We start from the raw sequence: 17059 nt of genomic DNA, 5'->3' as shown, positions 1-17059 counted from the left end.
ATTATAATAACCCTTTAATTGAAGCTAAACTAGACCTACATTTCAAACTAAACCAAGACTATACAAAGCCATTTAATTGCAACTAAACTAGACCTACATTTCAAGCTAAACCCAGACTAAAAAAGAATTTGAACAAAGACTTTCAATTGAAGCTAAACTGGGACAATAATTTTCTACTACAAATAACTGTAATTGAAGCTAAATTGAACCGCTATTGCAAGCTAAGTTAAGACTATTTAAAGAGCTAAATTATAATGTAAATTATGACTATTTTAGCATCTAACTTTCAAGCTAAACTAAGACTACAGCTGTTTGCTTTGCTCCTGGTGTAGGGTATTTAAAACCACATCTTCCCCGCCCAGTCTCCTTACAATCTTTAACTGTAATTTGTGTAGTTTTACAGCTTTTTAAACAATATGCATGTTGCTAAATTATTACATTAAGATGTGCATGTGAAATTTTGCAAAAGAAAATATCAAAAAAAACTAAATTCTATAGCGTGACACAGCTAAACGCAAAACAACAGTGAATTCCACAAGCAATTAACAACATACTTTTAATAATAACAAAAAATTAAACTAAAATTATATAACAAAAACTGTGTAACTAACGTTTAGTTAAACGTGTTTCTAACATTAACACTACTGCAGTTCTTAAATTTTGAGTTTAAACCAAAATTCCCAAACACAGTTACAGTTTCAAACAAAATGCTCCATTTAGAACAAACTGTTTGCATTTTAATTATTTCCTGTATTTGTTTAACGCTGGCTCTAAATGAACATGATGGCAATATACTTCCTGGTAAATATCATGCCTACAGTCAACAGCTGCCAAAAAAAGTGCCAGCCAAAGGCCTAGATTTGCATCAGCATCGTCTTCATCAAATCAAATTAGCAGCATCTCAACCATCAGGCAGACAAGAAAATCCCATCAAAACTTGGTTTGGTGTCTTTAATCGCAACAATTCAAAACCACAATCAAACACTACGACTAATGGAGTAAATGCTAATAATAATGCAGGAGCAGCAGCAGCCCAGGATACACTGTATTCGACAACATGTTCATGCAGGTAATTAACAGATAAAAACTAAATGTTTTAAGTAATTGGTAGAAAACAGCAGTGGTCGGCAGAAAGAGAACTATTTCTAAATGTTGGTTTTAGTATAAAAACGTGAATTTAGTATAAAAACCAGGTTTTAGTATAAAAACCAGGTTTTAGTACAAAAACCAGGTTTTAGTATAAAAACCAGGTTGTATAAAAAACAGGTTTTAGTACAAAAACCAGGTTTTAGTATAAAAACCAGGTTTTAGTACAAAAACAAGGTTTTAGTACAAAAACCAGGTTTTTGTACTATATCTGGTTTTTGTACTAAAACCTGATTTTAGTATAAAAACCAGGTTTTAGTATAAAAACCAGGTTTTAGTATAAAAACCAGTTTTTAGTATAAAAACCAGGTTTTAGTATAAAAACCAGGTTTTAGTACAAAAACCAGGTTTTAGTATAAAAACCAGGCTTTAGTACAAAAACCAGGTTTTAGTACAAAAACCAGGTTTTAGTACAAAAAACCAGGTTTTAGTATAAAAACCAGGTTTTAGTATAAAAACCAGGTTTTAGTATAAAAACCAGGTTTTAGTATAAAAACGTGGTTTTAGTATAAAAACGTGGTTTTAGTATAAAAACGTGGTTTTAGTATAAAAACGTGGTTTTAGTATAAAAACGTGGTTTTAGTATAAAGACCAGGTTTTAGTATAAAAACCAGGTTGTATAAAAAACCAAGTTTTAGTACAAAAACCAGGATTTAGTATAAAAACCAGGTTTTAGTATAAAAACCAGTTTTTAGTACAAAAACCAGGTTTTAGTATAAAAACCAGGTTTTAGTATAAAAACCAGGTTTTAGTATAAAAACCAGTTTTTAGTATAAAAACCAGGTTTTAGTATAAAAACCAGGTTTTAGTATAAAAACCAGGTTTTAGTACAAAAACCAGGTTTTAGTATAAAAACCAGGTTTTAGTATAAAAACCAGGTTTTAGTATGAAAACCAGGTTTTAGTATGAAAACCAGGTTTTAGTATGAAAACCAGGTTTTAGTACAAAAACCAGGTTTTAGTATAAAAACCAGGTTTTAGTATAAAAACCAGTTTTTAGTATAAAAACCAGGTTTTAGTATAAAAACCAGGTTTTAGTACAAAAACCAGGTTTTAGTATAAAAACCAGGTTTTAGTATAAAATCCAGGTTTTAGTATAAAAACGTGGTTTTAGTATAAAAACGTGGTTTTAGTATAAAAACGTGGTTTTAGTATAAAAACGTGGTTTTAGTATAAAAACGTGGTTTTAGTATAAAAACGTGGTTTTAGTATAAAGACCAGGTTTTAGTATAAAGACCAGGTTTTAGTATAAAGACCAGGTTTTAGTATAAAGACCAGGTTTTAGTATAAAGACCAGGTTTTAGTATAAAAACCAGGTTTTAGTACAAAAACCAGGCTTTAGTACAAAAACCAGGTTTTAGTACAAAAAACCAGGTTTTAGTATAAAAACCAGTTTTTAGTACAAAAACCAGGTTTTAGTACAAAAACCAGGTTTTAGTATAAAAACCAGGTTTTAGTATAAAAACCAGGTTTTAGTATAAAAACGTGGTTTTAGTATAAAAACGTGGTTTTAGTATAAAAACGTGGTTTTAGTATAAAAACGTGGTTTTAGTATAAAAACGTGATTTTAGTATAAAAACGTGGTTTTAGTATAAAAACGTGGTTTTAGTATAAAAACGTGGTTTTAGTATAAAAACGTGGTTTTAGTATAAAAACGTGGTTTTAGTATAAAAACGTGGTTTTAGTATAAAAACGTGGTTTTAGTATAAAAACGTGGTTTTAGTATAAAAACGTGGTTTTAGTATAAAAACGTGGTTTTAGTATAAAAACGTGGTTTTAGTATAAAAACCAGGTTTTAGTATAAAAACGTGGTTTTAGTATAAAAACCAGGTTTTAGTATAAAAACCAGGTTTTAGTATAAAAACCAGGTTTTAGTATAAAAACCAGGTTTTAGTACAAAAACCAGGTTTTAGTACAAAAACCAGGTTTTAGTACAAAAACCAGGTTTTAGTATAAAAACCAGGTTTTAGTATAAAAACGTGGTTTTAGTATAAAAACGTGGTTTTAGTATAAAAACGTGGTTTTAGTATAAAAACGTGGTTTTAGTATAAAAACGTGGTTTTAGTATAAAAACGTGGTTTTAGTATAAAAACCAGGTTTTAGTATAAAAACCAGGTTTTAGTATAAAAACGTGGTTTTAGTATAAAAACCAGGTTTTAGTATAAAAACCAGGTTTTAGTATAAAAACCAGGTTTTAGTACAAAAACCAGGTTTTAGTACAAAAACCAGGTTTTAGTACAAAAACCAGGTTTTAGTACAAAAACCAGGTTTTAGTATAAAAACCAGTTTTTAGTATAAAAACCAGTTTTTAGTATAAAAACCAGGTTTTAGTATAAAAACCAGTTTTTAGTATAAAAACCAGTTTTTAGTATAAAAACCAGGTTTTAGTATAAAAACGTGGTTTTAGTATAAAAACGTGGTTTTAGTATAAAAACCAGGGTTTTAGTATTAAAACCAGGGTTTTAGTATAAAAACCAGGGTTTTAGTATAAAAACCAGGGTTTTAGTATAAAAACCAGGGTTTTAGTATAAAAACCAGGGTTTTAGTATAAAAACCAGGGTTTTAGTATAAAAACCAGGGTTTTAGTATAAAAACCAGGGTTTTAGTATAAAAACCAGGGTTTTAGTATAAAACCAGGTTTTTAGTATAAAACCAGGTTTTTAGTATAAAAGCAGGGTTTTAGTATAAAACCAGGTTTTTATTCTAAAACCTGGTTTTATACTAAAACCTGGTTTTTATACTAAAACCTGGTTTTTATACTAAAACCTGGTCTTTATACTAAAACCACGTTTTTATACTAAAACCCTGGTTTTATACTAAAACCTGGTCTTTATACTAAAACCACGTTTTTATACTAAAACCACGTTTTTATACTAAAACCTGGTTTTTATACTAAGAACCTGGTTTTATACTAAGAACCTGGTTTTATACTAAAACCTGGTTTTATACTAAAACCTGGTTCTTAGTATAAAACAGGGTTTTAGTATACAACCAGGTTTTTAGTATAAAATCAGGTTTTTACTATAAAACCAGGGTTTTAGAATAAAACCAGGGTTTTAGAATAAAACCAGGGTTTTAGAATAAAACCAGGGTTTAGTATAAAACCAGGGTTTAGTATAAAACCAGGGTTTTAGTATAAAACCAGGGTTTAGTATAAAACCAGGGTTTTAGTATAAAACCAGGGTTTTAGTATAAAACCAGGGTTTTAGTATAAAACCAGGGTTTTAGTATAAAACCAGGGTTTTAGTATAAAACCAGGTTTTAGTATAAAACCAGGGTTTTAGTATAAAACCAGGGTTTTAGTATAAAACCAGGTTTTTAGTATAAAACGAGGGTTTTATTAAAAAACGTGGTTTAATTAAAAAACGTGGTTTTAGTATAAAAACGTGGTTTTAGTATAAAAACGTGGTTTTAGTATAAAAACGTGGTTTTAGTATAAAAACGTGGTTTTAGTATAAAAACGTGGTTTTAGTATAAAAACGTGGTTTTAGTATAAAAACGTGGTTTTAGTATAAAAACGTGGTTTTAGTATAAAAACGTGGTTTTAGTATAAAAACGTGGTTTTAGTATAAAAACGTGGTTTTAGTATAAAACGTGGTTTTAGTATAAAAACGTGGTTTTAGTATAAAAACGTGGTTTTAGTATAAAAACGTGGTTTTAGTATAAAAACGTGGTTTTAGTATAAAAACGTGGTTTTAGTATAAAAACGTGGTTTTAGTATAAAAACGTGGTTTTAGAATAAAAACCAGTTTTTAGAATAAAAACCAGGTTTTAGAATAAAAACCAGTTTTTAGAATAAAAACCAGGTTTTAGAATAAAAACCAGTTTTTAGAATAAAAACCAGGTTTTAGAATAAAAACCAGGTTTTAGTATACAAACCAAGTTTTAGGTTTATCCCCTGGTGTGTTTAGATTCTAAGGAGTGAGATCGAAAAATTCTTAACATACATATATGTTTATAAAAAAGAAACCACTAAACTTACAGCTTTAATTTTTTTTTTATTTGATTGAAATTATTATTACAATTTACAAAAAAAATTATTTTTATAGTTTTAATCACTAGTGATGAAATTTTGAACCTTTTTCGGAAACCCTTCCATTAACGTTTTTATAGTGCTTTCTGTCACTTTGCTCGAACATGTAGTCCATCTCCGTTTAAAATCTACCACACTTTTGGACACCTTTTTTGTACTCTTCAATTCTCTTTTAACAAGAGCCCAATATCTCTCCACTGGCCTTAGCTCCGGGCAGTTTGGAGGATTTGCCTCTCTTGGTACAAATACCACATTATTGTTCTTGTACCACTCAAGGGCTTGTTTGCCATAGTGACAGGATGCCAAGTCAGGCCAAAAATAAGTGGACACATTATGAAGTCTTATGAATGGAAGCAGCCTTTTTTGTAAACATTCCTTGATGTAAATTTCGGTATTTATAGAGCCCGTTGTAACAAATGAGTGGCTTCTTTTGCCGCAACTGCATATTGCTTGCCATACCAAGAACTTTCTGGGAAATTTTGTCTGCTTTTGGGTCCTAAACTTTTCTTCAACATTCCCTCGAGCATCAGCAACATAAAATTTTTGACCTGGAAGTTGCGAAAAATCTGCCAGAACATACGTTTCGTCATCCATTATGCAGCAAGAATATTTTTTTATAAAACTTGACTTCAATTTCCGTGCTCTGTTTTTGGCCTCTAAATTTTTAGTAGCGTTCCTGTCAGGAACTTTTTGAGCCTTGTATGTTTTTAAACCTGCATTAGCTTTAACTTTTCGTACCAAATAGTCCGAGTACTGACCTAACCGGACTGCTTTCCTTCCGGAAATGGAGGGAGTTCTTTGGAAAATGCTTTCTATTTATTTGCTTTAGAAACATCAGGTGGACCATTCCTTCTACCTGAACCAGGTTTTCTATCAACTGACAAGTTCTCCCGGTACTGTTTAATAACATTGGAAACAGTTTGACGGCAGACCTTTGTATGCTTGGCCAACTTTTTGTAAGACCAAGTTGGGTTTTGTTGAAAATATTTAATAATTTCAGTACGCACTTTTTTCTGGTCACTCATTTTAATCAGATTAACAAAAAAATTAATATAATTGACATTACACATAATAACTGACATGTTTTTCAAAGGTAACTTGATCAAAAAAAAATTCAAATAATACTTGGGTTAAAAAATGTAATGAAAAACGTGTGTTAAGAATTTTTCGATCTCACTCCTTAATAGCCACTGCTTGAAAACAATTTTTATTCAACACTTTTGTTTAATTTTCTTTTTTTCTCTTTCGCCTTTATATCTTTCAGTGTAATTTTATGAGTTTAGGCCATTTAAAAATCAAGAAAAAAAGCAAGAATGTTTACTGTTCTCTTTTTTAAGAACAAAGTGAACGTAATTGTCATACCAATTATTACTTTTATGCTTGTCATTCATTTCTTTTTTTTTTGTATTCTTTTATATTTTATTTCACCCACTTAATGTGTCTTGAATTTTAAAGCAATTTTTTTTTTTTTGGAAAACAAATTGTTAAATGAATTGCTTTAATGGCGTCGCTAAGACACTTAAAAATTCGTACTGAAAACGATTGTAAATTAATCATAAAAAATAACATAAATTCAAAACACAATTGGAAAATTCACAGGGTCTCTTATCAGTCATATTGTCATAATGTCTTTTTTTGTTTAAAATATAACAACTACTATTATAATATGTTAGGACATTATGACAATATGACTAATAGCAGATCGTGTGAATACCCCAAATATTTTGGATAGTTTAAATTATTTTAAGAGACTTTAGAATAGATTTAACAACTAATAAAAGTAGAAAACTAAGTAAGAGTGAAATATAGAGGAAATATAGTTTTTTTTTAGTTTCCATTGATGGCATTTATATTGTCTTAGAGGTTGGGTCAATAAATTGAAGCTTCAAATTTGGTCAGATTTTAGCTTTAAAATATAGTCATATTTTAGCTTCAAATTTAGTCATATTTTGGCTTCAAATGTAGTCATATTTTGGCTTTTAATATATATTTTTTTTTTACCTTTAAATATAGTCATATTTTAGCTTCAAATATAATCTTATTTTAGCTTCGTATAGTCATATTTTAGCTTCAAATATACATATTCATATTTTAGCTTCATATATTGTCATATTTGTGCATTAAATATAGGCATATTTTAACTTCAAATATAGTCTTATTTAAGCTACAAATATAGTCATATTTGAGCTTAGAATACAGTCATAATTTAGCTTCATGTGTAGTCATATTTGAGCTTCAAATATAGTCATATTTTAGCTTCAAATATAGTCATATTTTAGCTTTAATTGAGGGTCTTTATATAGTCTTAAGATAAAATAAGACTGTGTTATTTTATCTTCAATTAAAACCTTTTTAAAGTCTTAGATTTGCCTGGATCATCTTCACTTCCTGATCTCTTTATTTTAGCCTTTATATCCTCATAATTATGTGTAGCTTGCAGCTCATAAAACCGTTTCTTGAAATTCTGAATTCATAATTCAGCCACCAACAACTTGTTGCTTCATCAATATTTAACACAAACGAAAAACTTGTTTTATTTTTTCCTCATTCTATAAATTCCTTGCTCGGATACTGTTTAACTGCTCATATAGCTGTATTTCTTCCTGTGATTGTGTCATTTCACTCGCATAAATCAAACCATAAAATGAGTGCAATGTATAAATTTGTTTTGCCTTGAGAGTTCTTTCTTTAAAATGTGGCAAGATGATGATGCTGATGACGATGATGCTGTTGCATAAATAAATAGTCAACATAACTGTCTGTGGCAAACAACTATTGAAAGTTTTATGACAAGATGAAAAAGGAGAAGAAGAAAAATCCCAACCAGCAGCCTCAATTCACTTACTTAATGGTTGGTTTGCTAGGGAGAAAGGAGCTGCACAAACAAAACTTACGCAACTTATTTTCTTTGCTGCAGTTTTTTTTCTTTTCTATCTTTCTTTTGGTGGCAAGTAGTTTGCTTTAAAGACCAGTTTATGGCTTATAAATGTTGCTTGCAGCCAACCTAATAAAATTGTCTCAGCTATTTAATAAGTTTTAAGGCAAAATACTCAACATAAGTAAGTGTTGCAAGTTCAACAGGGTTTGATAAAAAATAAATTAATTAAGTTTATTGACAATATTGAAGAGCATTCTTAAACACATTTCTTAAAGCTTAATATTCACTAATATTTCCAATGTTTTTGTTAGTTTAAGGGTTTTAATAACAATTTTAGTACAAAAGAATTAACCTAACATCAAATTGTTACTTCCTTTTAGGCTGCCTCTAATTTAATACCATAAAATTTATGTAAATTTTTATTTTCCTTTCATTACTTGGCAAAATTTCTTTTCAAATTGTTTTTTAAATTTTATGATTTTGAACACACTTACATGTAAAAAAAACTAAAGATTTGTTTTCCTTAAGCAGACCTACTTTTATTAATAGGTTTTTTATTTTGCCTTAATCCACATTTAGGCCAGTTTATTTACAATAAAAATACAAAAAAAAAAAAGAAAACAAAATTTTGTATCAATAAATGTTTAAGTGATTTAACTTTTTTTATTTGTTTAAGGCCAATGACACACATTTTTTTGATGGTGCTGTTTTGGGAATTTTAAAATTTATTCATATTTTTATGGTATTGTTGTTCTTTGCTGCTGTATTTTTTCTTTTCGTTTTTTTGTTTTGTTTTGGGGAGAGATAGTATTATGAATCATTTTGAAGAAGAATGAACCATTTATATTCATTCACATGAACCGAAATTCTATAAGAGTTTAAGGTAGTGATGGGTTTGTTAAACAGTTTGTAACAGCTGACTCTATGATATTAATTAATTTTCAATAGTTTTGGGAAGCGATTAACTGTGGCTTTGCCATAGTAAAATTTTAGCATCAAACTTGGATCTTTATATAGTCATATTTTAGCTTGAAATATAGCCATATTTTAGCTTCAAATATAGTTATAGTTTAGCTTTAAACGTGGATCTTTATATAATCATATTTTAGCTTCAAATATATTCCCAGTTTAACTTCAAATATACTATAATACCTGGTTTTTATACTAAAACCTGGTTTTTAGTATAAAACCACGTTTTTAGTGTAAAACCTGGTTTTTAGTATAAAACCACGTTTTTAGTATAAAACCACGTTTTTAGTATAAAACCACGTTTTTAGTATAAAACCACGTTTTTATACTAAAACCTGGTTTTTAGTATAAAAACACGTCTTTATACTAAAACCACGTTTTTAGTATAAAACCACGTCTTTATACTAAAACCACGTTTTTAGTATAAAACCACGTTTTTAGTATAAAACCACGTCTTTATACTAAAATCACGTTTTTAGTATAAAACCACGTTTTTATACTAAAACCACGTTTTTATACTAAAACCACGTTTTTATACTAAAACCACGTTTTTATACTAAAACCACGTTTTTATACTAAAACCACGTTTTTATACTAAAACCACGTTTTTATACTAAAACCACATTTTTTATACTAAAACCACGTTTTTATACTAAAACCACGTTTTTATACTAAAACCACGTTTTTATACTAAAACCACGTTTTTATACTAAAACCACGTTTTTATACTAAAACCACGTTTTTATACTAAAACCACGTTTTTATACTAAAACCACGTTTTTATACTAAAACCACGTTTTTATACTAAAACCACGTTTTTATACTAAAACCACGTTTTTATACTAAAACCACGTTTTTATACTAAAACCACGTTTTTATACTAAAACCACGTTTTTATACTAAAACCACGTTTTTATACTAAAACCACGTTTTTATACTAAAACCACGTTTTTATACTAAAACCACGTTTTTATACTAAAACCACGTTTTTATACTAAAACCACGTTTTTATACTAAAACCACGTTTTTATACTAAAACCACGTTTTTATACTAAAACCACGTTTTTATACTAAAACCACGTTTTTATACTAAAACCACGTTTTTATACTAAAACCACGTTTTTATACTAAAACCACGTTTTTATACTAAAACCACGTTTTTATACTAAAACCACGTTTTTATACTAAAACCACGTTTTTATACTAAAACCACGTTTTTATACTAAAACCACGTTTTTATACTAAAACCACGTTTTTATAATAAAACCACGTTTTTATAATAAAACCACGTTTTTATACTAAAACCACGTTTTTATACTAAAACCACGTTTTTATACTAAAACCACGTTTTTATAATAAAACCACGTTTTTATAATAAAACCACGTTTTTATACTAAAACCACGTTTTTATACTAAAACCACGTTTTTATAATAAAACCACGTTTTTATACTAAAACCACGTTTTTATACTAAAACCACGTTTTTATACTAAAACCACGTTTTTATACTAAAACCACGTTTTTATACTAAAACCACGTTTTTATACTAAAACCACGTTTTTATACTAAAACCACGTTTTTATACTAAAACCACGTTTTTATACTAAAACCACGTTTTTATACTAAAACCACGTTTTTATACTAAAACCACGTTTTTATACTAAAACCACGTTTTTATACTAAAACCACGTTTTTATACTAAAACCACGTTTTTATACTAAAACCACGTTTTTATAATAAAACCACGTTTTTATAATAAAACCACGTTTTTATACTAAAACCACGTTTTTATACTAAAACCACGTTTTTATACTAAAACCACGTTTTTATACTAAAACCACGTTTTTATAATAAAACCACGTTTTTATAATAAAACCACGTTTTTATACTAAAACCACGTTTTTATACTAAAACCACGTTTTTATACTAAAACCACGTTTTTATAATAAAACCACGTTTTTATAATAAAACCACGTTTTTATACTAAAACCACGTTTTTATACTAAAACCACGTTTTTATACTAAAACCACGTTTTTATACTAAAACCACGTTTTTATACTAAAACCACGTTTTTATACTAAAACCACGTTTTTATACTAAAACCACGTTTTTATACTAAAACCACGTTTTTATACTAAAACCACGTTTTTATACTAAAACCACGTTTTTATACTAAAACCACGTTTTTATACTAAAACCACGTTTTTATACTAAAACCACGTTTTTATAATAAAACCACGTTTTTATAATAAAACCACGTTTTTATACTAAAACCACGTTTTTATACTAAAACCACGTTTTTATACTAAAACCACGTTTTTATACTAAAACCACGTTTTTATAATAAAACCACGTTTTTATAATAAAACCACGTTTTTATACTAAAACCACGTTTTTATACTAAAACCACGTTTTTATACTAAAACCACGTTTTTATAATAAAACCACGTTTTTATAATAAAACCACGTTTTTATACTAAAACCACGTTTTTATACTAAAACCACGTTTTTATGCTAAAACCAGGTTTTTATATTAAAACCACGTTTTTAGTATAAAACCACGTTTTTAGTATAAAACCGCGTTTTATGTATAAAACTACGTTTTTAGTATAAAACCAAGTTTTTAGTATAAAACCACGTTTTTATACTAAAATCACGTTTTTATACTAAAATCACGTTTTTATACTAAAACTCACGTTTTTAGTATAAAACCACGTTTTTAGTATAAAACAACGTTTTTAGTATAAAACCAGGTAAGTCGTTGTCAACTTTAAACATATCTTTCTCCATTTCATTGTTTATCAATGTCTCTGGTTGCCAAAATAAAACTGAGTGAAATAAAACAGAAACTAAAAAAAAATTTACATTTAAAAAGCCCAGCCATGAAATACGAGTATTATTATTAAAACTTTAATGTATTTTTGAATCAATTTATTAATTTCTTTGTTTTCTTTATATGACCTGCAATCTGCTGAAAGTGTTTTTGCAAAATATTTGAAAAAAAAAACAAAAAATAACACAAGAAAATTTAATTTTAATAACAAAATCAAAACCAGGTTTAATAATTTTTGTTTCATTTCTTTAGACCATTAAAAATTACTTCCTTTTTCTCAGCTTTCTCAAGTTAAAAACTGTTTTAAAGAAACTTGTTAAAGAGTTTTTGAAACAGCATCTTGTTTCATTATAAAATTCTTTTTTTTTTGTTTTAAAATATTTAAAAACTGAAACTGGTTTTATTGTTGCTTGGTATTTTATAGTATTTATTAAAGTGTTATTATCTTTAGTGAAATTTTAATTGGTTTTTGCTTTAAAAATTTTATTAAATATTTCAAGTAAAAGCAACTAAAGCAGGTTAATTTGATTGTTTTATTTGCTGTAATTATTTAATTGTACAAATTATTTATTTGTTTATGTAGTTTCATTTAATAGAAAATACAATAACTTTTACTTTTAGTTAGTTAAATATGTGAAGCTTAAGTTAGACTGTATAAAGAACTTGGTTTAAAGTTAAGCTAAGAGTTATCCTGATGCAAGTATCAAGCTAAACTACCTATTAAACTATATAAAGAGCTACAGTTAAGAAATGATTTTCAAAGTGATTTTTAAACCGTTTATAATTTTTTAGTATCTGAGGTGTCCTACTTTGAGACCCCACAGAGCCGCTCCTAAGAGGTCTTTGTGATCCATCGTCAAAAACAATAAACTCGAATACACCTCTGCTACGCTTATGTGAAATTTTATGTCAATATGATCAGTTAGAGAGAAGTAACAGATTTATTTTTCAAAATATTTTCATACTGGCCCACTGTGCAGCATAAAAATCTACCTGTCTAGCAGTATTATGGGCGTTTTAATCGATAATTTTCATTTCAAATAATTCACAATTGTTTTCTCTCATTTAAGGCTGAAGACCTCAATTACACGATCTATTTTTATAAATCAGATAAAAATTGATTTCAAATCATTAGAAATACTGAACATTTTTCATATTTATTTAAAAATTTTAAAATATTTGGCCATTTGCCCAACAGCTGCAGCAAAAAAAAAACTGTTCCAAAGCATATTCATATTGAAAAATACCAAGAAAAAATTATTTGCCGGCATTAAGATTTATGACATATTTCTCTTTATTATCTATTTTTAGATGCGGTGAACGCAATGATGAATCACGCATTGTGGGCGGCACTACCACCGGCGTCAGCGAATACCCCTGGATGGCACGCTTAAGCTATTTCAATCGTTTCTATTGTGGCGGCACTCTCATCAACGATCGCTATGTCTTGACGGCGGCCCATTGTGTCAAGGGTTTCATGTGGTTCATGATCAAGGTGACCTTTGGTGAACATGATCGCTGCAATGATAAGGAAAGGCCAGAGACACGATTTGTTTTAAGAGCTTTCACGCAAAAGTTTAGTTTCTCCAATTTTGATAATGATATTGCTTTGTTGCGTCTAAATGATCGTGTGCCTATAACAAGTTTCATAAGACCCATTTGTTTGCCTAGGGCTGAGGAGAGAAATGATTTGTTTGTGGGCACTAAGGGTATTGCAACTGGCTGGGGTACATTGAAGGAGGATGGCAAGCCATCGTGTCTGCTGCAGGAGGTGGAAGTGCCGGTGTTGGACAATGAAACCTGTGTGGCTCAAACGAATTATACACAGAAAATGATAACGAAAAATATGATGTGTGCTGGCTATCCGGGCAAGGGAGAGCGTGACAGCTGCCAGGGTGACTCGGGTGGACCGTTGGTGCGTTTGAGGCCCGATGATAAACGTTATGAGCAGATTGGTATTGTTTCGTGGGGTAATGGTTGTGCCCGGCCCAATTATCCGGGAGTTTATACCAGAGTAACGAAATATTTGGACTGGATAGTGGAGAATTCTAAAGATGGCTGCTTTTGCGATGGAGATTTTTAAGCAAATTTACAAGAAATTAACCAGTAATTTAGTTAAGCAAGGAACAATTTTTTGGTTTTAATAAAACTTAGTTGCCACTTTACATAAGAAAATGAATTTTTTTTTTAAAAAAAAATTAAAATTTTTATAAAATTTTGTCTCTATTAACTTTTTTAAATTGAAATGTTCAGCACTAGTTTTTATTGCCTTAAATACCATAATAGTCTTTATAAATTTTATAAATAAATGGAAATTAAACAAAATAGTTTTCATTATAAATATGAAGCGCTTTTTACCTTTTAATTAATTATTTTACTTTTTGTTTTATAAAAATCTACAAAACAGTTTAGAAACACACGTTTAATGTTAATTATAACAGCACCTACCAAGACGAATTTATAGAAGGTGATGACACAACTACAACAAAAACAACAGTTACTTTGTTTTTTGTTAAAAGTTAAGTGAACTGTCAATGTGGCCTGTTGTTGTTTTTGCTTTTGGTTTTATTATATTTTTCGCCACAACAAACACAGTTCAATTGTCCATAAAAAAAAAAATAAAATAATAATCTGTTCAAGGCGAATCTATATACAAGGTGGTGTCGTTGGCGAATTCAGCTAAATACGAGCGAATTCATGCATTTTTTATATATGGAGTTTGACATTCGAAACAATGAGAGAGTGGTTTTGCATGTCAAACTCCATATATAAAAAATTAAAGAATTCGCTGGTATTTTCCTGAATTCGCCACCGACACCACCTTGTATGTAAATTTCCCTTGAATCGGATCTTTTGAGGTCGGTCACTCACCTTTTATAGATTCGCCTTGGCTCACTCTAACTGACTCTGACTCACTGACAAACCAGCGTTGCCGCTTTGTTCTAATTGTAACAAAATTTGTAGTTTTTCAAGATAACAAACAAATTGACTTTTTGTAATTTGGCTGGTTTTGTTTCGATTTTTGTTGCATTTTGGTAGGCTACAGGGCAACAAAATAAATTTAGATTTTAGAGGCTTTTTAAAGCACTACAAAATTTTTAACCAAATTTTAAATTCTATGGAGAAGTTTTTTAAAAAAAATTTTTTTTTCTAAAATTGTGAATTTTTTTTAGACGTTTCTGTACATAATTTATGATAACTCAAAAAGTGTTAGTCCAATATTATTAAAATAAACTTGGAAAAGTTTAAATTTACATAACCTTTAATCCGTTTATATATTGCGTTTTAATCGCTTCACTAGTTTCGGAGTTATAATAACAAATTGATGGAAAAAATAAATTTTTTAGGTGAAAATATTAAATTTTTTTGTTTTAAAAAAATCATGAAAAATGGAAAACGACAGAAATTTTTCAGATTTAATGCTTTTTCGCAAAGCCACTTGTAATAGGAATAAAATTAAATATCGATCATTAAAATCGATGGATTTATTTCGAATTTATTCTCAATTAAGTGAATTCGCTCATTTTCACAAAAACTTTATTTTTTTCTTTGATATACATAAAATTGAATAGTAATGATCTTATTATGATTGAATGAATTTTGAAAAAATGTTCCTCATGCTATAAACAAATTTTCTCATATATATTGCGTTTCAATCGCCTCAATAGTTTCGGAGTTATAATAAAAATTTATGGAAAAAATATATATTTTATGTGAAAATAGCGAAAATTTTTTGTTTTAAAAAAATCATGAAAAATCTAAAACATCAGAAATTGTTCAGATTTATTGCTTTATCACAAAGCCACATATGATAGCAATAAAATGAGATATCGATCTTAAAAATCTATGGATTCTTTTCGAATTCATTCTTAATTAAGTGAATTCGCTCATTTTCACAAAAACTTTATTTTTTTCTTTGTTATACATAAAATTTAATAGTAATGATCTTATTACGATTGATTAAGTTTTGAAAACATTTTCCTCCTGCTATAAACAAATTTTCTCATATATATTGCGTTTTAATCGGCTCACTAGTTTCGGAGTTATAATAACAAATTGATGGAAAAAATATATTTTTTAAGTGAAAATACAAAATTTTTTGTTTTAAAAAAATCATGAAAAATGGAAAACGGCAGAAATTTTTTAGATTTATTGTTTTGTCACAAAGCCACATATGATAGCAATAAAATGAGATATCGATCTTAAAAATCTATGGATTCTTTTCGAATTTATATACAATTAAGTGAATTCGCTCATTTTCACAAAATTTTACTTTTTTGTTTGATATACATCAAATTGAGTAGTTAATGTTCTTCTTTTGATTGATTAAATTTTGAAAACATTTTCCTCCTGCTATAAACAAATTTTCTCATATATATTGCGTTTCAATCGGCTCAGTAGTTTCGGAGTTATAATAACAAATTGATGGAAAAATTATATTTTTTATGTGAAAATAAATTTTTTTTTTGTTTTAAAAAAATCATGAAAAATCTAAAACATCAGAAATTGTTCAGATTTATTGCTTTATCACAAAGCCACATATGATAGCAATAAAATGAGATATCGATCTTAAAAATCTATGGATTCTTTTCGAATTTATTCTTAATTAAGTGAATTCGCTCATTTTCACAAAAACTTTATTTTTTTCTTTGTTATACATAAAATTTAATAGTAATGATCTTATTACGATTGATTAAGTTTTGAAAACATGTTCCTCCTGCTATAAACAAATTTTCTCATATATATTGCGTTTCAATCGGCTCAGTAGTTTCGGAGTTATAATAAAAAATTTATGGAAAAAATATAATTTTTATGTGAAAATAAAAAATTTTTTTGTTTTAAAAAAATCATAAAAAATCGAAAACGACAGAAATTTTTTAGATTTATTGTTTTGTCACAAAGCCACATATGATAGCAATAAAATGAGATATAGATCATTAAAATCAATTGATTCTTTTCGAATTTATACACAATTAAGTGAATTCGCTCATTTAGAAATTTTGTGAAAATGAGCGAATTCACTTAATTGTATATAAATTCGAAAATAATGCATCGCTTTTTAAGATCGATATCTCATTTTGTTCCTATTACTTGTGGCTTTACGATAAAGTAATAAATCTAAACAATTTCTGATGTTTTCGATTTTTCATGATTTTTTAAAACAAACAATTTTTTTATTTTCACATAAAAAGTTTATTTTT

General features: G+C 28.2%; 1 protein-coding gene across 1 annotated transcript; it reads left to right on the top strand.

The window, feature by feature from the left end:
* Window positions 1–680: 680 nt before the first annotated feature.
* Window positions 681–14199, top strand: LOC135954995 (venom protease). Its single transcript, XM_065505264.1, has 2 exons — window positions 681–1069; window positions 13170–14199. Exons 1-2 carry the CDS (start codon window positions 708–710, stop codon window positions 13939–13941), a joined length of 1134 nt encoding a protein of 377 aa, XP_065361336.1. The 5' UTR covers window positions 681–707; the 3' UTR covers window positions 13942–14199.
* Window positions 14200–17059: the final 2860 nt, after the last annotated feature.

This window comes from Calliphora vicina, chromosome 3 (assembly GCF_958450345.1).
Source record: "Calliphora vicina chromosome 3, idCalVici1.1, whole genome shotgun sequence".
NCBI lineage: Eukaryota > Metazoa > Arthropoda > Insecta > Diptera > Calliphoridae > Calliphora > Calliphora vicina.
The sequence above is the reverse complement of the archived record's forward strand: the minus strand, read 5'-3'. Positions and strand labels throughout refer to the sequence as shown.

Coding starts and splice junctions, on each gene's coding strand:
- LOC135954995 (XM_065505264.1), top strand. CDS start 708: ATGCTCCATTTAGAACAAACTGTTTGCATTTTAATTATTTCCTGTATT. Junction 1,070..13,169: donor TCGACAACATGTTCATGCAG/GTAATTAACAGA, acceptor ATCTATTTTTAG/ATGCGGTGAACGCAATGATG.